Source organism: Scyliorhinus canicula, chromosome 6, assembly GCF_902713615.1.
Source record: "Scyliorhinus canicula chromosome 6, sScyCan1.1, whole genome shotgun sequence".
Classification (NCBI taxonomy): Eukaryota; Metazoa; Chordata; class Chondrichthyes; order Carcharhiniformes; family Scyliorhinidae; genus Scyliorhinus; species Scyliorhinus canicula.
In genome coordinates, this window is record NC_052151.1 from 189,956,942 (window position 1) to 189,969,206 (window position 12,265).

At 44.8% G+C, this 12,265-nt stretch overlaps 1 protein-coding gene across 8 annotated transcripts in view; it reads right to left on the reverse strand.

The window, feature by feature from the left end:
• Positions 1–12,265, reverse strand: part of fam135a (family with sequence similarity 135 member A) — a 228,239-nt gene that overhangs the window by 180,261 nt on the left and 35,713 nt on the right. The window contains exon 1 of one of the 8 annotated variants that reach the window (XM_038800681.1): positions 9,160–9,279. The exons of 6 other annotated variants lie outside the window; for them this stretch is intronic. Coding sequence is in view for 1 of the 2 variants with exons in the window: in XM_038800679.1 (XP_038656607.1) it covers positions 9,156–9,184 (29 nt within the window). In the remaining variant the exon portion in view is untranslated. Of the gene's footprint in view, positions 1–9,155; positions 9,285–12,265 lie in introns of those variants that run through there. One more of the 8 variants, XM_038800679.1, reaches the window with a different exon arrangement.

Below are 12,265 nucleotides of genomic sequence, written 5' to 3' on the forward strand. Positions count from 1 at the left end.
TGTTAGGTGAATTGGACATTCTGAATTCTCCTTCAATGTACCCGAACACGTGCTGTAGTGCTGCGACGAGGGGATTTTCACAGGAACTTCACTGCATGTTAATGTAAGCCGACTTGTGACACTGATAAAGATCATTTTGCAGTCCATTTTGATTGCTCGTTATTATTACATTTTCTTTATCAGTTTTTTAGTTCTCCTTTGCTGAATTTTAAAATGTCAAATCTCAGGATTAGTGCTTCCTTGACAACTTTACAAGCCTCTTCCTTTGATCTAATACAATATTTAATTTCTCCTGTTAATAACAATTGGATCACCTTTTCTGCTGGGTATTTGTCTCGAAGGAATGTAAATTTGTTATAAACTATGTACTTTTAAAAAAATTGCTAGCCATTTCCTGTTTACCATCTTACTTTTTAATGTAATTTCCCAATCGGCCACAGCCAATTCACCCTTTACACCTTTGTATTTTCTCTAATATATCACTTTTCCTTAGAGACTGCTTTACAACAAGGTTATTTATTAGCACTTTCTCATTGCACAGTACAAGACTTAAAATCGCCTATTCTCTATTTAGTTCTTCAACTGTACTAGAAAACCATATTGTATACATTCCAAGAATTTCTCCTCTACAGCATTGGTGCCAATTAGGTTACCCAGTCTATATGTGGACTGAAGCCCCATGATTACGGTATTACTTTTGTAACATGCGTCTCTAACTTCCTGATTTACGCCAAACCCTACATTACCACTACTGTTTGATGGCCTATAAACAACTCTTACCAACAGTCGCTGATTCTTGCCTTTTCTTAGGTCCACCCAAACTGATTTTCTAAGATCTATTCCTCAGAAGTGCACTGACCTCATTACTTATTAACATCACAATCTCATCTCCTTTCCCTATCCTTAAATGTCAAATACATTTGAACTTTCAGTTCCCAACCTTGCGCACTCTGCAGCCATGTTTCCATAGTGGCAATTAGATCGTACCTATTTACTTCCATTTTGTGCCATCAACATTCAGATAAAATGCCTTTAATTCTGTATTTTAATTTTTTCCTTAAAGCATAACACCATGACTAATCTTTTAAACAGACCTCCTAATATTTCCTTATTTGGCCGTGTTCATTATTCCCCTTACAATTAGCACACATCACAGATGTAAAGACACTTTGTAAATATAAGTTGTTGCTGTTCTAGTCTAGCTCATTGGCCCATCAAAATATGATTCTCTAAAATATGCTTCTCAAAGAGGTTGAACGGTTTTAGCATTTTCTTTTTCATTAATCCTTAAAATACTATTATGTCATATTTATATAGATGATTTGGAGTTGGGGGCCAAGGGCAATGTGTCCAAGTTTGCAGATGACACTAAGATGAGTGGTAAAGTGAAAAGTGCAGAGGATACTGGAAGTCTGCAGAGGGATTTGGATAGGTTAAGTGAATGGGCTAGGGTCTGGCAGATGGAATACAATGTTGACAAATGTGAGGTTATCCATTTTGGTAGGAATAACAGCAAACAGGATTATTATTTAAACGATAAAATATTAAAGCATGCCGCTGTGCAGAGAGACCTGAGTGTGCTAGTGCACGAGTCACAGAAAGTTGGTTTACAGGTGCAACAGGTGATTAAGAATGCAAATGGAATTTTGTCCTTCATTGCTAGAGGGATGGAGTTTAAGACTAGGGAGGTTATGTTGCAATTGTATAAGGTGTTAGTGAGGCCACACCTGGAGTAGTGTGTTCAGTTTTGGTCTCCTTACTTGAGAAAGGACATACTGGCACTGGAGGGTGTGCAGAGGAGATTCACTAGGTTAATCCCAGAGCTGAAGGGGTTGGATTACGAGGAGAGGTTTAGTAGACTGGGACTGTACTCGTTGGAATTTAGAAGGATGAGGGGGGATCTTATAGAAACATTTAAAATTATGAAGGGAATAGATAGGATAGATGCGGGCAGGTTGTTTCCACTGGCGGGTGAAAGCAGAACTAGTGGGCATAGCCTCAAAATAAGGGGAAGTAGATTTAGGACTGAGTTTAGGAGGAACTACTTCACCCAAAGTGTTGTGAATCTATGGAATTCCTTGCCCAGTGAAGCAGTTGAGGCTCCTTCATTGCATGTTTTTAAGGTAAAGATAGATAGTTTTTTGAAGAATAAAGGGATTAAGGGTTATGGTGTTCGGGCCGGAAAGTGGAGCTGAGTCCACAAAAGATCAGCCATGATCTCATTGAATGGCGGAGCAGACTCGAGGGGTCAGATGGCCTACTCCTGCTCCTAGTTCTTATGTTCTTATTATCACTATTGTCAAAGGGTCCCAGGGCCCCATGATCTGTTGAAGCAACTCCAGGTTTCTTGAAACATTGCTACATGTAACAATGTACCCTTGTACCCAGGATCTGATTTCACTCTTGATTCATCATTATTCTGGGATCCTTGGTGGAAATGCTAGGTGGAGTATGTGCTGTACAAGCTCAGCCTAATTTCTCCAATCCTACAGTTCCCCAAAACAAGTATAGAAGGAACACTGAAAGCCACTGAAGAAATAATTCCAAAAGTTATTTTACTTACTTCCTTTTCTGTTGAGTGTAGAGGAGCATCTCCACCATGTATTAGAACATAGAACATACAGTGTAAGAGGCCATTCGGCCCAGCGAGTCTGCACTGACCCACTTAAGCCCTCACTTCCACCCTATCCCCGTAACCCCTCCTGACCTTTCATGGTCACTAAGGGCAATTTATCATGGCCATTCACCTAACCTGCACATCTTTGGACTATGGGAGGAAACCGGAGGACTCGGAGGAAACCCACGCAGACACAGGGAGAGCGTGCAGACTCCGCACAGGCAGTGACCCAGCAGGGAATCGAACCTGGGGCCCTGGCGCTGTAAAGCCACAGTGCTAAACTCTTGCGCTACCGTGCTGCCCTTGGGAACTTATACTCAGCATAGTGAGAATCCCCAATCTCCAACCCGTTGTTCCTCAATTCACTTATCAGTGGAAACAATTTTACAGTATTTACTTAAAGTAAGGTCATCTCTTGTGGCCATATCTTGATTGTTCAAATGCAATTGTCCAATTTACAGAAGTGGGGTAACATTACACTGTCATTGGCGGGCAGAGTCCAGATTGCTAAGATTAACTTCTCCCAAGTTTTTATTTCTGTTTCAATGTGTTCCTGTTTTTCCTTGCTAAGTCTTTCTTTGCCAATGTTAACAAGGTAATCACCTCTTTTATTTGAGCGGGCAAGTTATCAAGAATTCGTAAGGTATTCCTTCAGTGGAACGACAGTTGGGGGCCTGGCGTTCCACAATTTGCTTGCTTATTATTGGGTGGCCAATACGGAGAAGATGCTGGGGTGGTTGGGCGAGCCAGATTCCATATGGGGGCAGGTGGAGGTGAGTTTGTGTTAGGGCTCGAGTTTACGGGCTTTGGTAATGGCTTTGCTCCCGTTCTCTCCCACGAGGTAATCCTCAAACCCGGTGGTGGTCGCTACTTTAAAGATATGGAAGCAGTTTAGACAGCATTACAAGCTGAGCCCATGTCATAGTTGGCTCCATCTCTGGCAACCATTTTGTTTGTATCATTGGGTTTGGATGCAAGGTTTAAGTTGTCGGAAGGAAAGGGTCTCAAGTACGATGCTTTGTTCATGGAGGGACGGTTTGCAGGTTTGGAGGAACTTTCGATGGAATTTCAGGGGCGTACTTGTTCCACTACTTCTAGTTACGCAATTTGGTCCGGGAGGCTTGTCCTACATTTCCTTTAGCTCGAAACCTCCCTGCTGGTGAAAATCCTTTTGCTGGCGAGGACTCTGGGCGAGAACATATCAAATATTTACAGCCAGATCATGTCAATGGTGCTGTCTCGCTGGACCAGGTGAGAGCAAAGTGAGAGGGGTAACTGGGACCTATTTTGGATGAGGACAAGTGGCGCGAGACCCTTTGTAGGGAGAACGCCACTTCCTCCTGCACACCACTCAGCCTAATTCAGCTCAAGGTGGTATATAATAATCTTTATTGTCATAAGTAGGCTTACATTAACACTGCAATGAAGTTACTGTGAAAATCCCCTAGTCGCCACATTCCGGCGCCTGTTCGGGTACACAGAGGGAAAATTTAGAATGTCCAATTCACCTAAAAACACATCTTTCAGGACTTGTAGGAGGAAACTGGAGCACCCAGAGGAAACCCACGCAGTCACAGGGAGAACGTGCAGATTCTACACAGACAGTGACCCAAACCGGGAATCGAACCAGGGATCCTGAAGCTGTGAAACAACAGTGCTAACCATTGTACTACTGTGCCGCCCAACTACGGCTAGGATGATTGGGTTCTTCATGGGAATGGTGGGCAGATGCGAGCGGTGCTTGCATTGGCTGGCTAACCACACCCACATGCTCTGGTCATGTCGAAGAATGGTGTGCATTTGGGTCTCCTTTTTTAGCACCGTGTAGGGGTTTCTTAACATTGATCTGGTGGCGGTCATGGTGTGATCGGTCGCACATAAGGTGGCTCCTGCCGGAGGCGTTGGTTTTTTAAAATCTTTTTACCCCATTTTTGGGTAACTTTGGTGGAAAGTTGTGAGAAGAATGGAGGGTGATTAGTTCGCTCTCGGACTGGAAAGTCCATGGGATATCAGACCCAGCTAAAGACGGTGAGAGCACTGGCCCGAGTTGGAGAGGATTCGCGGCAACAGGCAGCCTCAAAGGAAATTGTGCTGGTGAGTGTGGCAATGAGAGAGGTGGTGTCGTATCCGGAGAGAATTCATGAGCTGTTTGAGGCCTTCTATCGAGGGCTGTAAAGGTCCAGCCTGGAGGGGAGGAGGCCAGCATAGATCAGGTACTGAGTTGGAGTTGCCGGAATGGGAGGAAGTGAAGCGGTAGGCATTAAAGGAGTCATTGGGGTTGCAGGAGATAATGGACTGCATTGGCATAATCCAGCCAGAAGGCATCAGATTTTTCTAAGCAGTTTGCGGCAGAGTTAGCTCCCCATCTTTTGAGCATGTTTAATGAAGTGTGGAGAGGTGGGAGTTATCAGTTACTTTGGTGCAGGCATCCATTTCGCTGATCCCAAAGAAAAGGACGGACCCAATGGGACGTCTCATCTCAATGCTGAATATGTACGTTAAAGTCTTTGCTGAGCTGTTGGCGAGATTGTTTGAGGAGCGTGTGCCAGAAGTGGTCTCTGAAAATCCGACTGTGTTCGTGAAGGGGAAGAAGCTCTCCAGAAATATCAGGAGGTTGATGACCGCCTCAAAGGGCAAGAGGCGGAGGTGTTTGTGTCAACGGTCGCAGAGAAGGGCTTTAACCGAGTAGAGTGGCAATACCTGTTCGAGATTCTAGGGAGTTTTGTGTTTGGTCTGAAATTTGTGAGGTGGGTGCAGTTATTGTATGTGCCCCCATGGCAAGTGAGAGGACAAATATGAATTCAGAATATTTTGGCCTGCATTTGGGGACAAGACAAAGGTGGCTGCTTTCACCATTGCTGTTCACATTGGCGATTGAGCATTTGACGATAGCTTGGTGGGCTTCCACGGAGTGGAAGCGGATTCCAGAGGGTGGACAAATGATCTTGGAGTTTGGCTGAGCAGGCAGGACGCCGAGGGTTAGCAGGACTCTGTTGCAAAGGTGGAGACAGGAATTTGCTGCATTACTATTTGGCAGCAAATTCAACGGCTCCGTTGCCATTCTCCCCGGGGAAGTATATGAGCATCGCCTGTCAATTAAAATCGATAATCAGCTGAGAAGGCACTTTAAATTAGGGCACATGTTGGCACTGGCCCCACTCTATGGGGACCATAGGTTTGTGCCGCAAGTGGAAGGAGGAGTTCGGGATGGAGATGGGGAATTTGGTGAGATAATGCATCTGGTTAACGCAACCTCCTCCTGCACAAGGCTGAGCCTTATACAATTCAAGGTAGAACTTAGGGGCCATATGACTCAGGCCCAGATGAGTGGATTACATAGAACATAGAACAGTACAGCACAGAACAGGCCCTTCGGCCCTCGATGTTGTGCCGAGCAATGATCACCCTATTCAAGTCAACGTATCCACCCTATACCAGTAACCCAACAACCCCCCCCCCCATTAACCTTCCAAGGAATAGTGTGTGAGAGGTGTGGGAAGGGGCCGGCAAACCATGTTCATATGTACTGGGGGTGTACAAAGTTAGACAGTTTCTGGGAGGTACTGTTCGAGACTCTGTCAGGGCTTGTGGGGATTAGGATGGCACCAGGCTCTATGGTGCCGATTATTTGGGTGTCGGAGGTGCCAGGTGTGTAGGACGGGAAGTGACCGATGTTTTGACCTTCGACTCTCTGATTGCCTGGTGACGGATTTTGATAATTTGGAGGTCGGCTAGGCCACCAGTGGGTGTGCGGGGTTTGGGGACTTAATTTGAGTTCCTCAGGTTGGAGAAAATCAAGTTTGCCTCAAGAGTTGGAGGAGTGGTTTGTCATACGGTGGAGGTTGTTTCTGTCCCTGTTGGGGATAAAAAGGGGGAAAATTGGACAAACTGTATGCACTATCCTTCGTTGGTGTTATGTGGATTTTTAAAAATGTGCTTGGAATAAATATTTTTTTAAACTTTGATCTGGAGCCTCGTCAGTTGGTGCCCGTTTTCAGGCTGTCAGATTCACCGAGGCTGCAGACCGGGGTGAAGATGTTCTTTCCTTTGTCTCGTTGGTAGCCCAGTGGTGGTTTCTGCTGTGATGGAGATTGTCCGCTCTGCCCAGTGCCTCGGCCTGATATGGTGACCTCCTGGAATTTTTATATCTGGAATTGGTCAAGTACACCAGAAGGGGGAGCCGGTGGAGGAGTTCCACCTGAGGTGGCAGCCATTCATTTCCTATTTTAAAGAGTTAGCCACCATCAGCTGTTAATATGGGTGGGCAGTTATTATTCTTGTGGGTAGATTATTTTTGTCTTTCTTTGGGTGGGATTTAAATGATCGGTTGTTTATTTTTCTTTTTTCCTATATTGTACTATGTAATATTCGTTTTCTGGGCTGTTTGATGTTGGTGAGAAATGAAAATTGTCAATAAAAATATTTGCAAAACAAAAGTGTGGTGGTGAACCACTGCAGTCCATGTGGCATAGATATGTTAGGGAGGGAGTTCCAGGATTTCAACCCAGAGACAGAGCTACGTCAGGATGGTCTGTGACTTTGAGGCAAGTGGTGTTGTTCCCAAGAATCTGCTGCCCTTCTAAAGTGGTAGAAGGTTGCAGATTTGGAAGGTGCTGTCAAAGGAGCCTTGATGAGTTGCAGATGGTACACACTGTGCATTGGTGTTGAAGGAAATACATGTTTACGGTGTTGGATAGGGTGCCAGTCAAGGCGGCGATTTTGTCATGGCTTGTGCCAAGTTTTGCAAGTATTGTTGGAGCCATATACTAGCTCCCTTTTTTGTAGCATCTCCTGTAGGTTTGCAGCTCCTGTACCTTTTTTCCTTTGCTTCAAGTCTATCTCTCCTCTGCCTTATTTATCCTCCCTTACAAGAATATTAGCACTGGTACTATCCAGGTTAGCCTGGTTACAAACGTGTCCAAATGTTCCAGGAATCGTAAACCCATCTTGCTACACCAACTTTCTAGCAATGCAGTGAGATACTTAAACTGCTGCTTTCTAAATTACATATTGCACAAGGAGTTTTAAGATCACAATGCATAAGGTCTTGCACCTTATTACCATTGGATCCCAAGTATATAATGATTGTTGGATGAATCTTCTTCTATTTTGTTACACTCCTGGCCTTAGCATCTAGAAAGCAACATACCAGTCACACCTGGAATACTGGACAAAAATGTCCCCAATTACAGACTTCCCACAACTGTAGCCATCTGGGATGGCCACTTCCAACTAAGTACAGAGCAACTCGCAAAGACTGATGGGTAAAATGGACAAGCCAAGAGTCAGGCAGGCACAGAGCCTGAAATGCATATTTGCCAGCAAAATCCAGACGGTATCGAAACTCCGTCCCATTAGCATGTTAATCAGGCCGATTAGCAGGTGATGGCCCATCTCCACCAACGCAAAGGACTGGTACTCCAGCAACGGGTACATTTTGGGGCCACGCCCTGTCCAAGGGAAACGCAAACAACGGGGTCAATGACCGCTTGAGACACACCCAGTCATCCAGATCCCCGCCCACTTATTGGCTAAGGAATCGAACGGAGTGATCAGGGATCACCCAATTAGTAAGGCCCAAATCGAAGGATCGTCCAAAAGAGCGCGAAAGCCCCCCAAGTATAAAGGAAGAGTTCGCCATATGTTTTCTCTCTTTTGGCCTTGGTACCCCGGTCACGACCATTGTCAACTGCAGCAACACCAGAAGTGAGTCCAAGTTCAACGCCCGCTACCAGAAGGATGAGCCCCCTTCGAACCCAAGAGATCCAGAATTGAACAGCGGCCACTATTTCCTGACCTAAACCAGGTGCCCGAAGTCAAGTACAGGTTGTCTTAGTAATAGGTTTAGTTAACTAGTAGTGTTTATGTTGCATGAGAGATTGTCTGTAAATAAAGTACCCTTGACCTTGAACTAGCTAACTGGTGATTGGCTCTTTGATCAATAACCGGTTGAAACTTATGGTGGTATCATTCGGTACCTGGCAACTCTAAGCATTCTGACATTGACAATATAGAAAGAAGGCAAATTGATTGCCCTAATTGGAACAGAACCACAGAAAAGACCAAGTAGTAGAGACAAACGCACAACACAACTACCACTCATCAATTCTCACAGGTGGGGGTTTCATTCCCTCTGCTGCTGTGGTATTACTCTTGGTTAACTTCTTTTTGTGCTGCACCATTGCCTTCATTATAGAACTACATGCCATTGGACAAATCGAGACTGACAAAATTTCCTGAAACTAATTCCACTTCCTCTCCCTAGAGATAGACATCCACATCCCTCCTGTCACTTCAATTCATTCTATGTGAGCAACCGTTTTCTGGAATCAGTTTTCCAGACAATGCTCCTCCCCAAGTATGTTGGTGTGTAGCCACCAGTCCTCAAGACCAGCATTGCACAGCTTGAACAACATAACTTTGACGCTTCACACAAAACTACTGAAAAGTTTACAGATGCAGGAAATCTCACTTAGCTCCTGATCCCATTACTACTTCAATGGTGCTGTAGACTTAATTAAAACTAATTCTCATTTACCTGCCTGGTAATGCAGAAGCAGGCCTCATATTCTTGTTCTTCCTTCCTCCTGGTTACTCAGGATTGGTAAAAGCCAAAGTTAGCTCCAGTTTTTAAATTTGAGACCCATTTTAAGCCATCCGCTTCCATCTAAATTACACAAAAAATGGATTGAGATTTATATGATCAATAAAGCACTACTCCCACTCTTTTCCCAGTTACCACTTAAATATTAAAGCCACATCTGAGCTGAAAACAATTTGAATTGCCCACATTCTTAAGGTACTCATACTCCAATAGCTTTATAACAAAATAAAACATACCATTTGCCTTCCTAACTGCTTGCATGGTAACTTTGTGATTCATGTACAAGAAATCCACTTGCCTGTGAAGTAAACATTTCCCAGCCTCTCACCATTCAAAAAAATATTGCTTTAACTTTTCCTACCAAAGTGGATAACTTCATACTTTTCCACATTGCATTCCGCCTGCCATGCTCTTGTTCACTTGCTCAACTTATTTACATCCCTCTGTAGCCTCTTTGCATCGGTTTCCTCGCTTACATTTCCACCTAACTTTGTATCATTAACAAACTTTGATAAATTACACCCATATCTATGTCATTAATGTAGAGTAGCGACCTCCAATGGCGGCCATGAGCTGAGCGGTCGCGAGAAAGGTGGCTCTCTCCTTGAAACTTTCTATTAGACTTTGCTAACCCGTCAAGACACCGGAAGCACCAAAACGTCTCCCCCAACTTAACTCCCACCTACCATTCAACTAACTGAGATACCGGCGAGCCAGTAGCCAAGCCAAAAGGCTAGCAAAAGCAGAGAAAGGAAAACCTACACCGCACAATGAGGGGGGCCCGCGCGGCGACCCAGAACTGAGCATGAAGGACTCAACAAGATTGCCAACTCCAGCCCAATCATCCACATAGAAGCTGATGGAGTTCATTTCGACTGAACCACTAAAACAAAAACATAGGGAAGCGGAGAAAGACGACCTCAACTCAGCAATGAAGTCAGCAATAGAGACCGCGCCTGCTCCCATAAAGGGAGCAATGGACAGAGCAGAGCGGAGACTGGAGGCCCAAGAGGCAACGGAGGCAGAGAAGGCAGCCACCAACCAAGAAGAGCAGATCACCTCGCTGAAAGCAGATGTGGCACAGTTGGGGTCAACTCAGAAGGCACTACAGGGGAAGGTGGACGACCAAGAAAACAGGTGCCGCTGGCAGAACATGGGGATCGCTGGACTACCAAAAAACCTGATGGAATTTGTCTCAAAGATTCTTGGGAAACTGGTCGGAGAGGAGGGCTTCACCAAGCCTTCAGAAGTAAACCGGGCCCACAGATAACTCTGACAAAAACTCAAGTCGGGAGAACCACCACAGGCAATAATTGCGATACTTCAAGTTTCAAGTTAAGGAACGGGTTCTGAACTGGGCTAGGAGCACCTGTTCATGCCAGTGAGGCTAGAAATAGGAGGACAGTGCAGCTATATACGTGGCTAAACTGGTGGTGTAGGAGGGAGGGTTTCAGATTTTTGGACCATTGGGATTTCCTCCGGGGCAGGTGAGACCTGTACAAGGAGAACGGGTTGTATCTAAACTGGAAAGGTACCGATATCCTGGCTGGGAGGTTTGCTAGATTCACTCGGGAAGATTGAAACAAGTATGACAGGGGGGTGAGAACTACAATGTGAGCTTAGAAGGTGTAAACACTGAAGGGGAAATAGAGAACCAAAATGAAATAATATCATCACCCTCAGGCAGCGCAAAAAAGGTGACAAGTGTGAAAAGTTAGGTGGTCAATGCAGCATTGACAGTGTTGTACCTAAATGCACGCAGCATACGGAACAAGGTAAATGGGCTTGTTGTGCACATTGAAATTGGCCGGTACGATGTTGTGGGCATCACAGAGACTTGGCTGCAAGGGGTTCAGGGCTGGGATCTAAATACACAAGGATATGTGTCCTATCAAAAGGACAGGCAGATGGACAAAGGAGGCGGGGCTGCATTGTTAGTAAGGAATGAAGTTAAATCGATAGCAAAGAGCGATATAGGATCAGAAGGAATAGAATCTCTGTGGGTAGAGGTGAGGAATCGCAAAGGTAAAAAGGCACTGATGGGAGTTATGTACAGGTCCCCTAACAGTAGTCAGGATGTGGGGCAGAAAATAAATCAGGAGATCGAAACGGCATGTAAAAAAGGCAATTTCACAATAATCATCGGCGACTTCAATATGCAGGTGAACTGGGAAAATCAGGTTGGGAGTGGATCCCAAGAAAAGGAATTTGTGGAATGTCGAAGAGATGGTTTTTTGGAACAGCTTGTGACAGAGCCTACTAGGGAACAGGCAATACTGGATTTGGTGATGTGTAATGAGGCAGGCTTGATTAGGGAACTTAAGGTGAAGGAACCCTTAGGGAGCAGTGACCACAATATGATAGAATTTACCCTGCAGATTGAGAGAAGTTGCATTCAGATGTAACGGTATTGCAATTAAATAAGGGTAACTACAAAGGCATGAGGGAGGAGCTGGCCAGAGCTCATTGGAAAAGGAGCCTAACAGGGAAGACAGTGGAACAGCAATGGCAGGAGTTTCTGGGGGTCATTAGGGAGGCACAGCAGAAATTTATCCCAACAAGGAGGAAACATGCTAAGGGGAGAACAAGGCATCCATGGCTACGAGGGAAGTCAAGGACAGCATAAAAGCTAAAGAAAAATCATACACGGTAGTGAGGATTAGTGGGAAGCCATAGGATTGGGAAGCCTTTAAAAGCGAGTAGAGGACAACTAAAAAAGCAATAAAGGGGAAGAAGATGAAGTACGAGTGAATGAAGATTGAAGATGAAGATGATGCTAGCTAGTAATATAAAGGAAGATAGGAAGAGTCTTTTTCGATATATATACAAGGCAAGAGAGAAGCAAAAATAGAAATTGGACCACCGGAGAAGTAATAATAGGAAACAAAGAAATGGCAGATGAACTGAATAGTTACTTTGCATGATTCTTAATGGTGGAAGACACCAGTGGGATGCCAGAGCTCCAGGAGAATAAGGAGACAGAGGTGAGTGCAGTGGCCATCACTAAGGAGAAGGTTCTGGGGAAACTGAAAGGTCTGAAGGTG